The sequence below is a fragment of the Sceloporus occidentalis genome, unplaced genomic scaffold, assembly GCF_023333645.1.
Source record: "Sceloporus occidentalis isolate IW3139 unplaced genomic scaffold, rSceOcc1.0.p SCAF_15, whole genome shotgun sequence".
NCBI lineage: Eukaryota > Metazoa > Chordata > Lepidosauria > Squamata > Phrynosomatidae > Sceloporus > Sceloporus occidentalis.
Window position 1 is genome coordinate 7420504 of NW_028316995.1, and position 22315 is coordinate 7442818.

Below are 22315 nucleotides of genomic sequence, written 5' to 3' on the forward strand. Positions count from 1 at the left end.
GCACCTCAGCGGGCTCCACTGGGACAACCTCTACCCCGACTAAAGGTTATCCCCGTGAGCGGCCTCCTGGAGCACCTCCTCATGATGGGACAACCTCTTTCCCTTTTCTCCAATTGGCGGAGAGGTTGGTGCATGCCGAAGCCCACCCTGATGTGGAAGTGCTCCAGGAGGCCGGGAGAAGCGAATCACCAGAGAAGAAAGAAGATGTGAAAAACATGGTGAAAGAGAGAAAGAGGAGAACAAGAAGCAGAGCTGTGGAAAAGGCGATGGACCGAGTAGGGAGACATAGATAGCATGAGAGATGTTGACAGAGAGAGTGTGGAAAAGGTAATGCAAACGAAAACTCTGAACATTCATTTTTGTTACTTTTGTTGGGACCCCCTCCTCAATTTCAGACATTTGAATGCACAAGTCTAATTATTTAATTACTAACTCAACAAAATGCACATACCTGTTCTTGTCGCTACATACTTGGTTTTATATGGACAGAAACAGTCAACCAATAACACAAGAACCTGCGTGAAAAAAAACAAACCAGGATTCGTGACTTTGACAGAATTACATTGTAGTTTGAGTACAGATGCCGAGGTATAGTGAATGTCGTCATCTATTTTAAGCGCTTTTACACAATTACTATATTATGAGTAAATTCCACAAACGAAGCCTTGGCAATACAAAATTAGACAAGAACAGCATTTATTTTCTGGGGAAGAGGGGGATTGGGCCATATAAATTACAAATGCTTTCAAAATGAACCTTCCTGACCATTCCAAACCGTTTGCAGCTTCTGTTCCAGTATGTATCCAAATGTGCAATGTGACTGAATACCATTTTACAGTTTAATGCACTTGCATTTTTTATTTAAAAAAAAAACAAACACCCAATATAGGCAAGATAAGAAAAATGCGTCAGACAGGTCCATAAAAAAATATATATCTATCTATCTATATATAGATATCTATCTATATATATATATAGATATCTATCTATCTATCTATCTATATATATATAGATATATATCTATCTATCTATAGATATATATAGGTAAATCAAGATGGAAAATGTTGAACGGGGTAAACGGACACATTTAGGAAGAGGCAGGTCAAGAGACAGGGTAAAAGGGTACATGTGTGAAAGGGTGCAAAAAAAGGGATGAAGAACAAAGACATGGAAAGAGGGAAGAAAGAAACATTCTGTGGGCTATGGGGAAACACACAAGAGCATAAAATAGTAGAGAAGTCGGACAAAGACTGATCTACCATGTGAGCAGGCACGGTTGGGGCTTTAATACATCTACTATAGTGCACCAGGCATTAAACTTTCTGCTTCTCCACAAATGGCATTGCTACAGGTATGTACGGTCTCACTACCAGGCGCTAGATGCAATATGACTTATGGATCTGAACTGATGCGCTCTCCCCTAGGTAATACGTAAATCAAGGTAGGGACCAGTAATAAACCATGATTTTAAAGTTGCTAGACTCAAAGGAAAAATGTCTTACCAAACCAAGAATCAGGCCAATCAGCAAAGTGGCTATAATAAAGATGGCATACGAGCCCCAAGCAGGAATTCCAAGAGGACCGGTAAAGTAGTTGTGAATTTGCTGTAAATAAAAACACTGGTTTTTTAAAAAAAATGAAATGGCTACATATTGACAAATGCTAATCTACTTTTAAGATCTTTTAATAAAAAAACAAAAAACCGTGTTCTAGGTCTGTCTGTATTTTCTGGGATTCATATGATCGGAAGGACACATTAAGCATTGGACTGCGGAAAGCTTTCCTCCACATACTCTAAACACTACTAAGTTCCAGCATATGACTCAACGACGCCAATATTTTATTTTGTCATGGTGTGGCACATCACACTTGCCTATACAGGATGTTTGGCAGTCTGATCTCCCGTTTAGGAGATAGAGAGATGTTCCTGCAGTTGCAAAACAGGCTGGGTAGCGATTAAATAAGCAAAGGTCTCACAGTGAAGGGCTGCCTGTGTATTTGCCAACTTGTCTGTCCATTCAAAACCTCAGATTCAATTATTCAAGATAGGCCTTAGAATTAGCAGATAAAACTGGAGGATTTCCCCATCTATCAAAGTTTAAACTAGCCATGTTACCATTGTTTACGCTTATCATTAAATAAAAAGGCATGAAGCAAAGGGTAATATTAAAAGACAAATTAAATAAAAAACACCCTGTTTCACATTTCCATGTCACAGAATGGTTCATGCGTTTGATTCGCATATTCCTCTTGGTTATGAATATATTTGCAGTGAAAATATGGTAAGCTGCCATGATTCGGTGTAGCTTCAGGATGTGTCAGAGCACAGAACCAGAACCACAGAATATTCAAGGGATATTACAATGGCTAACAAAAAATGATAGTCCATGGAGGGGAAATAAGCAAGCTGAGATATGGGTAATACACGGTACAAACTTTAGGAGTTATAGTTATAAATGGTTTCTGGGGCAAAGTCTAAAGTGTGTGGCCTGGGCCAGATGTTCCTCTTGCCCCTAAGGGCAGTCTTGTACAAAATGAACATGAACACACATGCTGGTACTGAAATAGTAGAGATCTCATCCCTTGTGAGTTTAAAGACTTCTGTGTCCTTTATTGGACCTCTAATGTGTTTTAAAGGCAGCACACATTGATAGTAAGAATATAAAACGCTTACTTTATGAACATAACAGAAAAAATATATTTTGCCATGGGTTCTATATTGGGAAGTTACGCTGCAGGATGAGGGATGCTTGTTTACTGAATTATCATCATTGGTTTTTACAAAATGTCAGTAATTGAGGTGCGGTATCTGTAAAAAAAAACATTTGAGAAGAATCACGTGCCGTCTTGTCCTCTTTCTGTACTTTTACAAGCAAAACAATTAATGCCACCTTCCAGAAATGTCATCTGGATACATTCTGAAAGGTCTTATAAAAGGATTTATACGTGTAATTTAAAAAGTCAATATCAGGATGGAAGTCAACTGATCTGTCTAAAAGAAGTAACATTTTGTCCTCCAGCCATACTGTATCGTGGACGCGGAGAGGTCGGATCATGTTCACAATCATTAGCGTGACGAGTTGACATGCAGTTGTTTTATATTACTTTCCAAGATATCAAAATGTTACATTTCACAAAGTCATCAATCTGACAAGGTCGCTATGGACTAACACACATATATACTATGTGGCATTTAAAGAACAATGTACACAATATTTGAGGTTTGTGTATTTGTTCAGAATGTTTTTCATAAGAAAATAAAAGTTATGAATACTAAGCATTATTAGTAACAAATACAACCGGTGTTCAGAACAGAACAATAGTGAGGTCCCAGAGTACGTAAATTACAACTTTTTTTTTTTAATTTTAAGGTGGGCATTCACTGGAACTTCCCTTTGAGTTGGCAATTGAGCTTGGTCTAATAATTCCACAATTTGGAATACAGGGGTGCAATTAAATTCATAAGAGTTTACACTGATAAAACCTTTAGATTTCTGCAATCATATAGAAAACTACACACGACTACAAAGTGGGGTCAGATGAGCCCCAAAAACCTCACAAAAGCCTCTTTTACAGACCATTTCAAGGAAGAGATGCTTTTCTTGCCAAAAGGAGTCTTTGCCCTTTTAAAGGGTTATACTCTCCTCCCTCCAGTAGGGGGAGCTCTTGATTTAAACACACTCAGAAGACCAAGTTCGATTGAATCTCTTGGTACTCTAAATAGATTGTTTGAGAGGCATAACCTTAGACAAAGTAATACACAAGTATCACAAATTATTACATCTAGTGGGCCGAGCATAAGTAACCGTTCTGTGGTACAAGGAGACCGCTATCCGGTCATACATGTTGGAACACAAAAGAAAGAAGTCCAGGCAATGGAAGACTTGTATAGCACTTGCCATCAAGAAATATTCTATGCCCCTCGTACCAATGCCGATTCTATTTAGGTATCGTAATTTAAAAATCAAACACGGAACGATGTGTGTTAGATTGTTTAAGATGGTCTTACTAAAAGGAAAAATGGCTAGATGGAAACGCTGTATATAAAAAGAAATAAAATGTTATATGCATTACACAAAAATACATACATCTAAGGGGAAAAAAAAACTTGTTTTATGAAATGTTCTGTGTAAAGTCTGGGCAAATCATTTTTTGCCATTACCGGCCTTTACCATGCTGCCAGGGACGGCAATCTATAGCTCTGGGCCATGGTTGGGTCACAGAAAATGAACACATCACCTTACTAGATATCCTTCAAGTCAACAACATATGCAAAAATAAATAGTAGTCAAATGAAGAAAAAAAAATGGATAAAAAAGCCTGTTTGTAATTATTTTTTTGACCTTTCGACCGTTATGGCCAAAACGCTGCCTTAATAGACTTTATATTGACATAAAAAAGTGTCAACATCACAGGAGAACAAAAAAAAAAAAGTGTTTTTAGCAGTTAAAAATCTGTGGAAGGTGCAGGTAATACCAGCCTAATAACTGATGTGCCGTGAAAGAGGTTTCCATGTGCGTTTCTTTCATAAATCATGCCAGCTCCATGCTTCAAGGCAACTTTGGCAAATTGTTCTTCAGTGAACAAATGATACAGACCAGACTAACCTTTCAGACAGCTCCAAGAAATAGGAGGAAAAAAGAAAAACACGCACGGAGGGAACTTTAACCCTTTTTATGTGAAAGGCTCAGGAAATTAACAGCTCAATGAAAATTCACGTGGCTGTTTCTTCTGTCAGAACCTGAATGAAGAGCCGGCATTGAACGCTAACAGAGCGAGCCCAACAGAGAGCAATTTCACGACGGAGGCAGCTGTGTTCTTAACTACTGCGATTCGTAATCAGAATACCCTGCACGGGCCACGAACACCAAACACTGTCAACGTAGAGCTATTTATTCATATATCTAGTGACGGTTTAATGTACAGTATCACATGCAAAACATGACTATTGCAGATTTATTGAACTAGTGGTTTTTAAGCGTAGTATTAAAAGCGGTATTGCCATGGGAAAGTATTTTTGCCTTGAGGATAAAACACAGTGCCGTATACATTAACGTAGATCTGCATTGATAGAGAGGCTCTGTGCGCATGAACCTCAATGACCTCAATGGGAATGCTTTCATTTCCAGCTGGTGGCTATCGTGGAGATTGTATGGGCCCGTGCTCAGCATCTCCGGACTTCCAACTTTAACAAGGAAAGTGGCTTTTCCCGCTGGTTAAAAAGGCTATATTAAAAGTACTTTGTTATGCGTTCATCGTTGGTGATGCGGTTTAGGGAAGCCGACTTGCCCCTTTAAAATCACTAGATCACATCACTTATGGCAGCAATTTGTCATCGATTAATAGAAACCTCCATTTTATACACCATATAAATAGAATTAGCTTATTTTTAAAGAGCTGTAGGGCAGTAATGAAAGTAGACAAAATGTACATGCAGTTAAGACGCTAGTGACAAACATCAGAAAAGAACATAATGGAGGTAAAAACGTAGAGTGATTTATCAGAGGACATGGAAACACGGTGGTAAGGAAGGTGCTTTAACGCTGTCTGGTCTAACTTATCTATGATACAATTAGGAAGCACTTAGTAACGTATATAGGGCAGAAGAGGCTCCAGGCAATCTATTAACAACGCTTATCGGTGAAATTGCCACTGTTCTGTTCAGTAAGGTCAGTTCTTCGATCACGGGGGACAAGACTGTTTGAAAATCTAACTATCGCAGCAAATTTATCGGATGAAAGTGCCTTTTATATCCTGTAGGGGAAAGAAAATGGCTTCAAAACACTTTTAAAAGGATGCATACGATGATGGCTGAGGACACTTTGCTCGTCGTTTGTCTTAAGACGTTGCCTAAGCCTTGTAACCAAAACCAAAAGGGAAACCAAGGCTAAAGTTTCTACCGACGCACGACATTGCAGACAAAACAAAAGGAGTTTATATTTGGAGTGGTTTATCAAAATCAAAATCGGAAAGCTCTCCATACAAAGCCTACTAGTTTCCCCCAAGCCCGGCTGACAGTATGACTGCCGTGCTGCACAGAAAACGCAGCGTCAGCGAAGGTCACACACGATGATAAACTATCGATTGGCGACACATCCCGAGGACAAAAGACAGAAATGGCAATTTTATCCTTTCTTTGCGATCTTCCTCTGATTCCTGACACAGATAGAGTGAACCGAGCAGACAAAGCAGCATTAGGGCTCACATTCAATTAACGAATCAACACGTTGGAAATCACAGTCTACACCAGCAAAAGCTCACTTTAAATAGATTTTAGTGGCAGTAGATAGAGCTCCTGGCCAGTGTAAATTATTAGATAGCTTAAACAAAATCAGGGCGTTAGCCAAGCGCGTTTCTTGTGGAAAGGGGATGCTGGAACATGGGCGCACATTTCTTTGGCAGGCTGAGTTTTCATTATATTTATATATATATAAATTTATTCCACAGCGCTGTGCAAATGAGACATAACCAATGTATAACATAATTTGGAGGGCCCCGCTCAAACAATCTCATTTATGAGCAGGGTCTTGCCGATGTACCACAGCACGCTCCGACGTGTTAGAAGCATGAAACGGGCATCATGGTTTTAGGGCAACGGGATTTCTTTTGATCTGCTAGACATCTACTGAAAACATACACCAGTCACAGTAGTAATCCAGTTTATTCCCACTCTGGTCACTACCCCAGTTATTTTGCTTTTCCCCCCCAATTTCTCATCGTAACAAATCTTGTGTTTTTTTAACCAATTTTTAAAAATTGTATATTTAAAGGGTGGGGGATACGCCTTTTGTCTTGTTCACATCAGCATTATCAGGAAATGCAGTAACTAAAAATCAAGAATAGTGGTTTATGGTGGAGTATTTTGGTACCGAAGAGGCCGACAACATCAGCCAACTGTTTCCGAGCTGTAGTCAGAATCCATATTGAAGCGTTTCAAGCATTTACATTCATTATACCCACTACAATAAACCTTATGGTGATATTCCGATCAACTGATGAACAACGAATGAGGACTAAACCTTCCACAACCCTGTATAAAAGATATACTGAATAAGCCTGTAACACAGAAACCTCCATGTTAAAGCAATTTCAGATATAAAATCAAACTTTGTACAGAGAAGGCAATCAGAGGCAAAATTATCAATAGAAACAAAAAGCTGTGATACTATTCCACTGACATTAAAACGTTCCTTTCATGAGTTTACGGAACAGCAAACATCTGAGAAAGTGACAGATTTGTGTCAAAAGATGAACATGAAACTTAATGTTACCCGCGGAAGTGTCGACTAACATAACGTACTGCCTGTTGGGCATCTTGTTCTCTGCCTGAAATACTAATAATTAGAATTTTATCACCGAGAATGTGTCAAGAGAGAGCTCATTAAAATACTTAGAATTGCCAATGTACAAATAAATTACCCAGCCTCTTCCCTCGAGGGGCCGTCAGGATATAAACAAAGCAATGGCTGCATACGACCACTTAAGACATTCTGTATTTGAACGTCTTACGTAAATATAAATGAACGCAGGCACACCGCTAGAACATAGCGGATTCAAAACATCTTCAACAAAAGGCAAAAGACATACTAACTCAATCAAAAATGAAATATCACAACTCCTCCGGGTCAAGGCACAATTACATTTTAGAGACGACCTACCGAGATTGAGAATATTGAGAAACACTAGTCTGAAGGTTATCTACTTTGAGAGTTTTTTTTTTTGTTGTTGTCTTTTTTATGGACAGAGATCCGACATCACAAAAAAGTCTGGCAGATACCATCAGTGAGACACAGACACTTCTAAAAAGGATATGGCAGCGTTACAAAATGGAATTTATGTAAATCAGCTATTTTTTTTACTTGTACTTCCCCCAAAAAGCCACTTTGCCCACAGCAGGGGATCCATTACTTTATTCCTACCTGCGCTTTTCATTTAGTCAGTGGCCCCGCTTTTGAAGTTCACAGTTGCTTTCTGACATTAAGTAGCTGATCCGTGTGCAGTTAGGAATATAAATGTAAGGCGCTCGTAATGTCATAATATGAATCTTTGGAAACGAGCACAGACCCCGAACCAGATGGCTTCCCGGGTCTGTACTACCAAAAAACACTTAACAGCACCCTTATTCCACGCCAATGTTTAACGTTCCAACACATAAAAACGTAGGAGGTAAATGCTACAATATGTGGTCACCTTGATTAAGTTGATCCTATGGTATATACACTATTCTCTAACTGGTCTATTTCTAGACCTTTGTTATATATGGCAGATTATATAATAATATTCGATACTCCATGTTATAGTATTTGCACACTTTCCATGTTGTCACTTTGCCCTCTGATATGGAAATGTCCTAATGAAATCTACACCAGTATATACAGCCCTACAGTACTGGAGTAAATATATCCAGCTACCTTACTGAAACAATATGGAAATGTGCTGCTAGTTGATAACGGTGATTTTTTTTCTTCTCCTCATTTGTACCAATGTGGAAACTGACCAATTAAATTTTGGATAGTAAGTATACCAGCCATTTCATAAGCGGTAAATTTTGGATACCTACTGGAGTCTCTATTTTTTCCCTTGATACCCCAGTGCTGCATGCAATTATTGGTATTAATTTTGTATATATGTAGATACTCTTTATTCAGCCTAAAGATTTTCATAATGGCTAACAAGCCAAATAAGAACACGGATGCTGCAGTGATTTCTCAATGCAACTGGAGATCAAGCATACGGTAGGAAAGCATTATTTTATTTCGAGAGAGGTGGTTTGGAATGTAATTGGTAAAAAAGAGAGAGGGCTGAGAAACCGTGTATTGGAGAATACGAATTCAAGTTCTTTTTAACGTTAATGGAAAAACACATTCTTCCTATACCGATTTCCTGCAGTTCATGAAAGCAGAAAATACAACATATATTTGTCTGAACAAAACTACACAATATTTAATGATAAAAAGTCAGACAAATATGACTGATCATTTTAATGTTTGTTCAACAGTAAACTAATTGCATTAATTGAAGCACTGATTAGGAGCCTTCAAAGTTTTGTTCAACAAGAAACTACAGCAAACCGGTATGTTATTTTAAAAAAGGAATATGTTTATTTAAGATGTATACCATAGTAATGAATAATAAAATACAAGTTGGGAAAAAAGTCTGTGTGTAACAGCATCTTTAATATAACTGCGTTCATGTATTGGTATCATTTTATTATAGGAGGCTTTACAATATGTTTCTTGACACAGCAGCAAATATTGATAAATGCATAAACATTCTCTCCCAGATCAGAATAACATATTGTTCCTTACCCTGATCCATCCCGAGAGATGAAAAAGACCGGCCATCCCGGACATCCTAAAAATAGCAAAGACGGGTATTAAAAAGTGAATTGACACAGATCAATATTTATATACTAATTAAAACTATAGGAGCTGTCGAGTTGCATTAAAAGGTCTGTTTAGCAGCAGCATCTCACTTATTAAACAAATATTCTATATCTTTTTATCTTATCTGCAATCTCCAATTGCATCATCAAACGGCTTTCCAATTAACATTTGTACGCTGGCACTACCCATGCCGTTATTGTCTTATAATGCATAATGAACACACATAAACCTGTGCTTGCTTCCACGGAACGTTATTCTGGGCATTCAGCTTTTTAGATTTGTTGCACGGTATGAACATTTATTACTGAAGACACTGGTTTCTATGGACTTTGTGTCTTTCATGTTTATTTTAACATCAACATCTATTTTTGATGATAATTGCAAACCAAATTGTATGTATTATATTTATATATTATATAATATTCAGACCTCAAATCTGCAACAAAGACAACTAAGCCCAGGGGGGGGGGCTTGTAGCTCGCAATCTCTCGCTCACAAATGTCTTGGCATTAGAAAGAAATATATAATAGCTTACAAAATAGAGGATGGTGATTTCCAGCCCGCCACAGGCTCCACAAGTTTCCACTTCTGCTCAGAGATGAAGGCATGAAGTTCATCTACCATTCGGGAGCCATAATACCTGCGAAACACTCCATCCTTGATGCTAGAAACAAATTATAGATGTAAAAGTAGCCATGGTAACATTGCCTTAAATATCAGAATAAAATAAGTCAAAAGCACAACTAAATATACAAATGTGACCAATTATATGGTAAATGTAATGTATTTTAGTGGTATACAACCTGTGTTATTCATGGGCACTTCTTATGGATGGATTTAAATAACGTTCGTTTACACTGTAATTGACAAAATGTAAAGAAATTATATACTTACTGAAAGAAGGTTGGAAGTGTAGTGACAAAAAAGCGGCCACTCAGCCCTAAGGGAAAAAAGCGTAATGTGGTCAAAACGTAGAAAACGTACTATATTTTAGCTACATAACAAAAGTGAGTACTCCCCTCACATTTTTGGAAATATTTTAATATATCTTTTCATGTGACAACACTGAAGAAATGACGCTCTGCTACAATGTAAAGTAGTGAGTGTACAGCCTGTATAACAGTTTACATTAATGTCTAAACCTTGGCAACAAAAGTGAGTACACCCCTAAGTGGAAATATCCAAATTGGGCCCAAAGTGCCAATATTTTATGTGGCCACCATTATTTTCCAGCACTGCCTTAACCCTCTTGGGCATGGAGTTCACCAGAGCTTCACAGGTTGCCACTGGAGTCCTCTTCCACTCCTCCATGACGACATCACGGAGCTGCTGGATGTTACAGACCCTGCACTCCCCCACCTTCCGTTTGAGGATGCCCCACAGATGCTCAATAGGGTTTAGGTCTGGAGACATGCTTGGCCAGTCCATCACCTTTACCCTCAGTTTCTTTAGCATGGCAGTGGTCGTCTTGGAGGTGTGTTTGGGGTTGTTATGTTGGAATACTGCCCTGCGGCCCGGTCTCCGAAGGGAGAGGATCATGCTCTGGTTCAGTATGTCACAGTACATGTTGGCATTCATGATTCCCGCAATGAACTGTAGCTCCCCAGTGCCAGCAGCACTCATGCAGGCCCAGACCATGACCCTCCCACCACCATGCTCCTCACCTGGTTGCTCCAACACACGCTTGACACCATCTGAACCAAATAAGTTTATCTTCGTCTCATCGGATGACAGGACATGTTTCCAGTAATCCATGTCCTTAGTCTGCTTGTCTTCAGCAAACTGTTGAAGGCTTTCTCGTGCATCATCTTTAGAAGAGGCTTCCTTCTGGAATTACCAATTTGATGCGGTGTGCGGCATATGGTCTGAGCACTGAAAGGCTGACCCCCACCCCTTACCCCCCAACTTCAACCTTCAACCTCTGCAGCAATGCTAACAGCACTCATACATCTGACGCTGAGCACTCAACTTCTTTGCTCGACCATGGCGAGGCCTGTTCTGAGTGGAACCTGTCCTATGAAACCGCTGTATGGTCTTGCCCAACACGCTGCAGCTCAGTTTCAGGGTCTTGACAATCTTCTTATAGCCTAGGCCATCTTTATGTAGAGCAACAATTCTTTTTTTCAGATCCTCAGAGTTATTTGCCATGAGGTGCCATGCTGAACTTCCAGTGACCAGTATGAGAGCGATCACACCAAATTTAACACACCTGCTTCCTATTCACACCCGAGACTGAGAATCTGCAAACTTTGACAGTTCTGTATCCCTCAGGGGCTGATTTCAAGAAGACAGCTGATATTAGATGAAAAGGAATGTGTACAATGTGAATGATGCTTGTTTAAGACGAGCTGTGCTTTTATTTTTTCAAGGCTACACTTCTGATATGTCTGGAAAACATGAAAAATCAAAAGAACAAAATGCTTTTGTTTTTCAGCCCCTATATAAAATATTGAGAACCTTTGTACTTCAACACAGATTCAGAATCCCTACAATGCACTGAATCAGAGCCAGGTTTTTCCCTACTTGCCACCTACAAAGTCTTTTTTAATCTTGGAGCTGAAATGTTAAATATAATATCCTAGACCCCAATAAGGTTCAAGGTTTCTTCTAAATCCCCAAAAGCAAAATAAAATGCAAAATACAAAGTACATTTTCTTCTGTCACATAACTGGGGGCATATTGCTCCACTGGGCAACCAGCAATGCAACGTACGACTGGCCCATGGGACAGTTGGGGAGATCAGGGCCAAATACACTACTAGTACCACCCAGTGCAGTCTCCGTAGCAAAATTACCTATAAAAGTTGTGTGTACGTAAAACGTAGCATAAAATGGACCTAGGGTTGTGCCCAACCAAATGCACCCCAGACACATTGTTTATGTCTCTCGCATCCCATAGCTGAGGTTTGTGGACATCCAAACAATAAAAGCCATGGGGGGTGGCATCTGAAGTGACTATTACCCGGTAATACAACTCTATGGAATTTACAGACTCGTGTATCAAAAGCTACATTGCATCCTTATTATGGGCTATTTCATACCATATAACAAATAAAACAAAAAAGGTCACAGCCCTTATCTTCTCTGATTTCCTGCTCAGCTCACACGCCAGCTTCCCTTAACAACAAAAATATTGTTCGCTTTCATATAAAGAAAAGACATTGGCGATACAGTTGCAACCCAAGATATTATTCATTTAAATTATAAAACTAGAATATTAAAAATTGTGTGCTATTTATAACAGCTATAAACCAAAATATGGGAAATAGAGGGTCACCATATTTGTTTTGCAATAAATCAAAGCATGTTTGTGATACTATATAATTTTATAAAAGGTTTGAGTCTCAGCACATACTACAAGCAGCCAATATTTAACATACGCTTTATATGTAAAGAGGACGACCACAGGTTGTACAAAAGATATTCTGTGTACCCAAGTATTGTGAAGTGTAACTGCCAGTCATTAAAAGGTACACACCTGCCTACATATGTATATTAATGCATAGTTTCCCTTAGCAGTTTTTACTTTTTTTGCATGCAATTTCATAGATATATTCATCAAAAATGCTTCTTTTGACTTGTTTAGTTTCATCAATATCATACATGGGGAATGATGTTTTTCCGTGGGACACTTCAGCGTGAAGTGGGCATCCACTGGGATCCCTGACACGGACCGAGTTTTTATAAGAACTTTTCATTGAACTGAAAAGCATAACCATAATCAAAAAAGTTTTCTTTGGTCACTGTATATGTTTTACTCTATCAAGATGGTTTTTTTTAAATTTAAATCACTAGTTTTTAATTTTGTTTTAATTACACATTTTGGAAATCTGGAATGTGTGCTTTTATTTTTATCTTTGTTAACACTCTTGTGGCAATTGTTTACAACCACTGCAGTCCATAGTCTTATTTTTTTTTTTACCCCTTTCTTCAAAAGGCGCTCTGTGGCTGCAGAAAATGGGTGAAGTCTGGACAACAGTGAGGTGTAATTTATCTTTTTTTTTTTATTATTATTAAACATTTCTATAAAGATTACCTGGTTCCTGAGTGACATCCACTTTTCCAACTTTAATACCGAGCGCACGACTTGTTTGACCAAAGCTCTCCCATTCTGCCTGGATTTGCTGGCATGCTGGACACCACGGGGCATGGCTGAGCAAAACACAAATAATTTCTTAATTTAAAATCATTCAAGAAAAAAATAAGGTTAATACAAAAAGAAACAAAGAGGGACAAGTCTAATTCTGTTTTACTTTAATAAAAAAGTGTATCCATACAGATAATAATCCCCATAGCCTCTCCACATGGCCGATAATCTCATCCCACCCGTGAGAGCCAACACTACAGCAGCCCACTTTGCCAACCAAAATGGACAAGGCGCTGATGAACACGGCGCAAGAGGTGGGTCACCAGGACCTTATAAACCCAATATCGGTGCACGAGTGCTGCCGCCTGACTGAGCCCAATGGCTAGCTGCCAGGAGACTACCAAGCGGCATCTCGGTGAAAACCCTGCTAGGTTTACCATGAAACGTGGATCAGTAAAACATCAATAGTATCCTTCAAAAATTCCCTAAAATAATTCACCCTGTGACAGCTACTTTCATATTGTAGCTTCTATTTAAAATGGCTTAATACAAATAAAATACATAAATCTGCAAATCTAGAAGAATTCATCACTCAAAACCCTTCCAGGACCAACCATTTCCAGAAAGTGGCCTCATAGTAAGTGCATGCAAAAGATGTGACCACCAAAAACACTTGGATTTAGAATCTAAAATATCAATTTCATCAATTTTTAGATGTAAAATGATTTAAAAAACTCTGAGCCAGATGTTAAAATCAGCTGGATGTTTCCTAGGGCTGTAGCATCTTCTCCAGATGCACTTTGGATTACAAAGCAGTATCTCTGAGATACAACCATTTATGCTACTTACGAGAAAAAAAACATAAACTTTCGTTTCTACTTCTGAATCTTAATCACAAATTGCTTCAAGCTAGACATTTATTACAAGAACAAAGCATTGGAATCAAACGTAAAAAGGTTATTGTCTCCCAAGTTCTGATAACTTATCACTACACTTAGAAAATAAATAAGAACGAGAGGCAACTATTCAACTCCTATTAGACTAAACATGATGGGAATTATAGTCCACAGCAGCATGTGTGTGACTGCATAATCCCCTGATGTATTACATCACATGCAAGCAGCTTCCAGCTCCAATTAGGGCTACTTTAATAAATAAATAAAAACCCTAATTAACATTCAGTCACAAGAATGGTTCAGTTCCTGTTATCTACACAACTGCTGTTTGACAGTTTCTCAAATAAATGATTAGTCATTAACAACTTTCTACATTTTCTACTAACCAAGAAAAGGGGGAAAAAAAAAACCCACAGCCAAGCTTTTCATTTTCAGGCAATTACACACAGCAGGGGTTACATTATGTAGCGCAGAACACTTACTTTCCACGCCGGTTGCGTGAGCTCAGTAGTTACTCATCACAAACTGCCTCTTACGTGAAGTGCGATGCCCCCCCCCCCGCCCAATCCGAAATTCATTACTGCTTGCAATTGTCAAGGTCCTACCAGTTAAAAAATGGTTATTGTCAGTTGTTTGCGCTCACAATGAAAGGTCCTAGACCAAAAACAGTCAAATAAATCCTCTACAGGCCCAAGAGAACTAAAAGGACAGCGTTCTGTCCCGGACACCCCTAACAAAGACGACATATTAAAGCACTCCGTGAGAACCCTTAATATGCATTCTTTAAAATGAAAACTTACCCAAGATAGAAGCTGCAGCCCTGCAGCTGCTCCTGGCTTTGGTGGCCTCACAATTTTTTTGACACTGATTGGATTCACGCATTAGGAAAGGGTACACTACGATCATTTAAAGGGACTACTCGGCTAGCATATACATTAAAGGGCACGTAATGGCCGGGGTATCACTTTCAGATCAAAGACACATTATTCTGTTGATTGTTCCAACCGTCTAAGGTGGTATTTGCCCAATACTTGATGACGGGGGTTAAACCAGCTTTGACTAAAAGTGAATTGTAGCAGCGAACCAATATTTTAGACAACAAGCTATTTATGTATTTTGTCCTGAGAACTGCAATTCTTAAATTTAACTGTAAGCAGCATATAAATGTGATGTGCCGCGAGTAGATTTGTTTCTGACCCATTGTCTAGGATTAAAAGGAGATAACAATTCTTAAAAATTAATCCTAGGAAAATCCCGGATACCAGGGGCGGGCTGGGCAGGGGGGCAATTGCCCCCCCAGGCCGCCCTAAATCCGGGCCGGTGGGCCGGACGGACGACCGGCAGACGAGCATTCAATGCGGCTGCGGCCGCAAAGTTAAAAACTAAGCGGCCGCGAGCAGGATTGAATGCGGCCGTCATGCGTACCTGGCGGGCGGGGGAGGGGGGCAGTCCGCCCCGGCTGCCGCTCATCTGAGGGGTGCCACCATGCCGGCACGCCTCCAGAAACGATGCGCGCGGCAACTGCGGCTGTGCGCCGGGACTTGATGTGAAATCCTGGCGCACAACACTGAAGCCACGCCCACCGTCTTCCGCGCTCAGTGCACCGGAAGGACAGGAAGAAGAAGAAGAAGAAGAGGAGGAGGAGGAAAAGTGAGAGTGAAAGAAGAAAAGGTAGGAGAGAGTGGATTAGTAAGTGTGTGAGAGTGATGGGTGTTATGCTGAATGTAAGTGTGTGAGAGTGATGGGTGTTATGCTGAATGTTTGTGAATGAGGGTTCCAGATAGCATGGATGTGTACGTGTTGGGGGATAGCTTGGCATAGGGAGTCCGTAATCACATTCCTTTCATGCCCAGATTCCAGCATGTAGTGGCTGCCTAGGCATGATAGGAGTGTGATTGCTGTTATAAATTATTTTTTGGTCCAACTTCGGTGTGTTAACACTTTTATTGGACGGAATAATTCAATGACAGTATTAATAAATATATATATATATATATATATAATTGCAAACAGCAATCACACTCCTATCATGCTAAGTCAGCCAGCACATGCTAGAACCTGGGCATGATAGGATTGTGATTGTTGTTATATATGTGTGTATGTATATATATATATATATATATATATATATATATATATATGTTAATATTGTTGTTGATTTTTTTGTCTAATTTTGGTGTTACTTTTAATAAAGTATTTTAAAGTTGTTTTTTTCAGTTTTGGCCAAGTGAATGCTGAATTTTTAGTTTCAGTCCAGAATTTTCATTTCGGTGCATCCCTACTATATACTATGCCAGTCACTAAAGTGGTAAGCCTACACCACATCAATGTTTGGCTTAGTATATAGTGATAGGGGTTGTCAGTGTCTGGCTCAATGTATAGGCACACATTGACGGTGGTACCGCGTAATCCCTAAGCATATAATGATAACAAATATGCTGTACCCCTGTCAATGTTTGCCTAACCATAGAAACTATGCAGTTTTAAAGTGTGTGTGGGGGGGTGCCACATACAGGGTCTGCCACAGGTGCCAAATACTCTAGGTACGCCCCTGTATCATGCGGCTGTCAGACCCAACGGCCATGCCTCAGCTCCTCTTCCCACGTCTTAAAAGGGGTGTGATGAAGAGCTGAGGCATGCGGTGCGTGCACACCGGCCACTTTAATTTCATTAGGCGCTGGTGGTGTGACTGCCGCACGACGGCCGCTTTCAATGTCGCTCGCAGCCGCTTTGATGGTGCAATGGGCCAGTTGACTAGACTTGCCCCCCAGGCCTTAGGCTGCCAGCCCTCCCCTGCCGGATACCCAGTGCAGCACCAAAGAACAGCATGCCCTCAGCTTTCTTTGGACACACTTGGAGAGTTTCCCTGCATAGCGGGCGCTTCCAGCGATTTCTAAGCCTCGGCAGAGACTTTAATAGTGGATGTACTACTCTGGGGTAGTAATCTCATATATAAATCACTCGTGGGGCACAAAAGGCCGTGAAAAACACAGACAATTCGGCTTCAGCATCAAATGAAGCCACATAGACAACCATCAGAACCTATTTTACCAAGTTACGAGGTCATGGACTGTGCCTTTAAATATGAGGCTGATACAACTTAATTGTAACATTTTCCGGAGACATGAAGTATGATTCACGTTACGTCGCAGACATACCGTATTTGCTCGATTATAAGACGAGGTTTTTTTCAGAGCAAATGCTCTGAAAAATACCCCTCGTCTTCTAATCGGGGTCGTCTTCTAATCAGACCTCAAATAGAGGTCTGATTATGAGACTAAGATCCAGATCCCCCGCACCGCTGCAGGGGACCTGGATCCTCCTGTCTCCCCCCCCCCACACTTACTTACCGGTGCTTCCTGCTGTATTGCCGGGGCAGCGGGTTGACAACGTCCGCTGCAGCCGGAAGGAGGTGTGGCTAGCAGCGGGGGTTGTCTGCGTCCGTCGCGGATACCTTCCCCGACTGTCAGAAATCAGAGTTCCCCGCACAGGTGCCGGAACTCTGATCTCTGACAGCCGGGAAAGGTATCCGCGACGGACGCAGACAACCCCCCGCTGCCAACTCCACCTCCTTCCGACTGCAGCGGAAGGAGACGTCAACCCGCTGCCCCGGCAATACAGCAGGAATTTGGAAGCACCGGTAAGTGTGTGTGCGTGTGTGTGTTAAATGGGGGACATAGGGCATTTCTGGAATATGCCACTCTGGCACTTAGGGGGTTAAAAGGCATATTATGGGGCAGAGTGGCATATAGGGAGTTATAAGGCATTTCAGGAAGCAGAGTGGCGTTAAGGGGGCATTTAATAGAGCACTCTGCCTCCTGAAATGCCTTATAGAGTGCTCTATACAATGCCTTTTAACTCCCTTAATGCCACTGCCTCCTGGAATGCCTTATACCTCCCTATATGCCACTCTGCCCCATAATATGCATTTTAACCCCCTAAATGCCAGAATGGGATATAGGGGTATAAGGCATTTCTGGAGGCAGAGTGGCACATAGGGGGTCAAAAGGCATACCATGGGGCACAGTGGCATATAGAGGGTTAAAAGGCATATCATGGGCCACAGTGCCATATTGGTGTGGCAAGCCTGGGGGCAGATGTGCGTAACTGGGGGACAGGTTGGAAAATACAAGGAAATAAAAACAAAAAAAATATTTTTCTCAATCATAGCTTTTATTTAAAAAAATAGTTTACATGAATTAACATTTACTGGTAAAACTTTTTTCCTTTAGGGTCGTCTTATATTCAGGCTTTTTCTTTTTTTCCTAAGTTAATATTCAGATTTTGGGGGGTCGTCTTATAATCAGGGTCGTCTTATAATCGAGCAAATACGGTAATTCTTCCACCCAAAATGTAAATAGGAGAACAGGGTGATTGGACTTTGGTACAGAGGCCATATTCCAAAACTCACTAGCATAATTATATACATCTCGATCGTGTTCTAGTGTTATCATTCTCCAGCCAGTGCTTTCCATCTGTTACAGAAATGCTGAAATAGCCATCGTGTGACGTGATGCAGCATTTATGGATGTTTCATAGCATGCCGAAGAGTGACACATCCCCACATCCTGCGGCTGACGAGACGCTGATCGTCTGAGTATATACACCACACGATCACCGCCTTCACGGGAGGAAAACAATATAGGCCATCCTGTTACTTATATACTATTAGCTTTAAGTGCAAACACTATTAGAGCTCGTGAAATGATCTGCTGGAACAGGGGGATGACAGAGCCCAGACAGAAACATTTAACATGGATGTTACAGCACTGCCGGTCCACCAGAGCAAACCATCAAAACCAGTATCACCCAGTCCCAGTCTCACTCCTTACCCAAGGCTATGCCTGCAGCTCTCTGCTGTTACCCTGTTTATGATTTACTCCGTGTCCCGCACTGATTGATCAGGTTTTTTAAAGATCTGATCTTTAATCTGAAATTTATATTATAATATAAAAAATGGAGCTGATATTATTGTCAGTGCTTTGTGTTAAAACTAACCTTATATGAACGCCAATGCTTTCCGTGCACACATACAGGCCACGTAGGCGTAACCGGGTCTAACCAGGACGCCTGAATTCTATATAAGCACTCAAAAGAAAAAAGCCCATGATGGTCCAGGAGAGTCATTTCTGTCAAGTATTTTCTGTAACATAACTTAGGTTTATTGGTAACAAGGTTGCCATATCGGTCATTTTTTCCCCAGAACACTAATTTCTACACAATGCTGCCCTATAACCTGGAGGATGAATAAACCTGATTAAAAATGAAGTTACGTCCAGTGAACTTTTACCGCAGGGATTCATACACAGTGATCAGCGATACATAAAAACTAGAGGAGTCCTGGAAAAATTGCCCTATACGAAAACCCATAAACATTGTATCACGGAGCACATTTCTATACCATCTCCATTATGTCACATTTACCTATAGAAACCAGAAGCATTATTCAAAAAATGAGCAATATTCTGAACGTGCATCGATGAAGAATTCATTCACCTATTACAATATAAATATATATATAAAATGTTAATAAACACTACTTTTGGTGAACCTTTTATGGCTATATCAGCATTCTAAGTCGGGTGGGCCGCATTCTATGATGGTGCCAAGTCTATGTGTGCACACACGAGCGTATCAGAGGTATAATTATGGCCGCTAAATAATTTGATCTATACATTCGCTGGCACAATACACAGAATGAAGGTTATTTCGGCATCAAACCTTGTGAACCACACACATAGGGAATGGTGGGAATTATTGCCCCTGGACCCCCGCTCTGCGAGTACCAATATACATTATTCAAAAAGAAAAAAAAAAAACATCTGAGGTAGAAGCTGCAGCCATCCTCCTTCTACACAGATTGAAGCAGCCAGCGGCAGGAATGGGAGCGCTTTCCACGCATGCGCATGATATTCCAGGCAGACTCTCACCTGCACGGGGTAAGTAGATCACGTGTATGGAAAACAGCTTGGGGCAAATAGGGTTTGTGCCCCCATGCCCATGCATTTATAAGGGGGACACCTTGAGAATGTAAAGGGATCGAGAAGCTGTCATGTGCATTAAAGTGCAAGGGACTGCAGAATAGAATTTCCAACAATCTGAAGACAGCGCTAGTACCTCTGCGCATGTACAGGTGCACACAGGGGGCTTTACCATAATAAATTCATAATATATAAGCACTATACACACAATCTAATCATGCCCCATACATGTGCCTTACAGGGACTGCTTCACTTCCTGGCGGTTTATTTATACATTTGCACATCTCCCTCATGTGGCCCGATTCATTTGCTCTCTTATGCACAGCAGCCATTGTTGTTGGATATTGTGCTTTATGTGTCAGGTTTTACCCTTTCCCTCCAGGTAATCACACACCGGCAGTATACTCACAATTTTAGCATCCACTCTCCCTCCAAAACTAGGGACCAGTTGCTGGAGGTGACAGTCCTGACTGCAGACGCTTCCTGGGCCGCACACACCCGGGGGACACAGGCCAATGCTGTCGTGACTACGAGCCACATCGCGACTGCTTGTGTCACGGCGGCAGGCCTGACAGGAGTGGGCTTTGGCCACGCAGCCCCCGCTATCCGCGCTGCTCCCCTCCTGCAACCCTCCATACTGACAGCACTGGAACCCTCCCGCCACCAGGAAGTGCAGCGGCTTCTCGTTAACTCCTGCACCGCCGCACCAGTGCGATAGGGGACACCCCCTCACAGGAAAAAAACCAACAACGCGCGAAGAGAGGGGTGGGTGAGGGTAACATGCCAAATATTACACAGTAACATCCAAGGACAGTAAAGTAAGAGAGCTTAATGCCCAGGAGGGTGGCCCGGAGGTGGTGAAAAGATGAGCTTTGACTCCGAGTTACTAAAGCTTACGGCAGCTGTATTTTGCTTCATTGATTTTTAAATAAAGCTTTGCAGGGTGACGAAGAATCTCGGCCCGGCAGCCATCGTGGAAGTATATGGGGCTGAGGAAGCTCGTGGGGTGGCTTTATAATAACTCACTGTGCGTTGAAATGGTCACGTGGTAGCTCTTGTATGAGTAGTGGGGGCAAGAGATGAGAATAACTGCCCCTAGGGTTTTGCGGTCAGAGCCAGGTGCTTTTACTTCCTATAGACATATAGATTGTAGGTGGCATGTAAACCAATTATATATATACATTTATAGTAGGGTCAGGGAGTCACTTCAGCTCAAGATTGTAAGCTTGTGAGCAGGGCTCTCTACCTAACGTGTCGGATTGTCTTAGTCTGTCAATTCACATCTTGTCGTACCCCTTGAATTTATGTATTGTATTAAGCGCTGTGTAAACTTTTGACACTATGTAAATAAAAGATAATAATAATTACCATGCCTGCTCTCTGCGCTAGTTTCGCTTCTAGTAGCCAAGTGCTCCTTTTAGAGCATCAATTGCACATGCGCTAGATCCCTCATATCAACACAACTACGCTCGCTGCCACCATGGAGAATCCAATGAGAGATAGCGGCAGGAGAGAGCTTCCGTTTAAGTAAGCGGGAGCACCTTCTACACATGTACACAGGGGTCTAAATAACCCCGCCCACAGCGTTCCCGAGCCAGAGGTGGGGAGATGTGATTGGTCGAATACACAGAAACAACATGAAAATTTAAAGGTAACCAACCTTTATGGTGACCGATATTGATTGTTAGGGCTTACATAAATAGAGGCAGACGTGCAGCATATCGTGTGACTAAAACCTTAAATTTGGATAGCTGTCAAAGAAAATTAATAAAGTTAAAGAGCAGCATATTTTAAGATGTAAAAATATTGTGAAAGTTGTTTTATTGAAATTCTGCTGAATACCTGCTATAGCTGATAACCAGAGGTACTCTGGCTTATGGAATACTGTAAACTTTTTTCCCCATGAGATGTGTTGCTGGCCCCGGAGCCGCCTATACATCCCACATACTGCACAAAAACATGCAGT

General features: G+C 40.9%; 1 protein-coding gene across 1 annotated transcript; it reads right to left on the reverse strand.

Annotated features, from left to right (window-relative positions):
- Positions 1–39: 39 nt before the first annotated feature.
- Positions 40–20889, reverse strand: LOC149303206 (thioredoxin-related transmembrane protein 4-like). The gene is made up of 8 exons (XM_089481379.1): positions 20759–20889; positions 13422–13537; positions 10281–10326; positions 9922–10050; positions 9309–9354; positions 1503–1604; positions 468–515; positions 40–78 (listed from the first exon to the last, which is right to left on the reverse strand). Exons 1-8 carry the CDS (start codon positions 20887–20889, stop codon positions 40–42), a joined length of 657 nt encoding a protein of 218 aa, XP_089337505.1.
- Between the last annotated feature and the right edge of the window lie 1426 nt (positions 20890–22315).

What these genes read in the sequence shown, in the direction of transcription:
- LOC149303206 (XM_089481379.1), bottom strand. Translation starts at nt 20,889, where the DNA reads ATGTGGCTCGTAGTCACGACAGCATTGGCCTGTGTCCCCCGGGTGTGT. An exon ending in AAATCACCATCCTCTATTTT is followed by an intron (nt 9,355 to 9,921) that starts GTAAGCTATTAT and finishes TGCTATTTTTAG; the next exon opens with GATGTCCGGGATGGCCGGTC. An exon ending in ATCTCTCGGGATGGATCAGG is followed by an intron (nt 1,605 to 9,308) that starts GTAAGGAACAAT and finishes TTTTATTTACAG; the next exon opens with CAAATTCACAACTACTTTAC.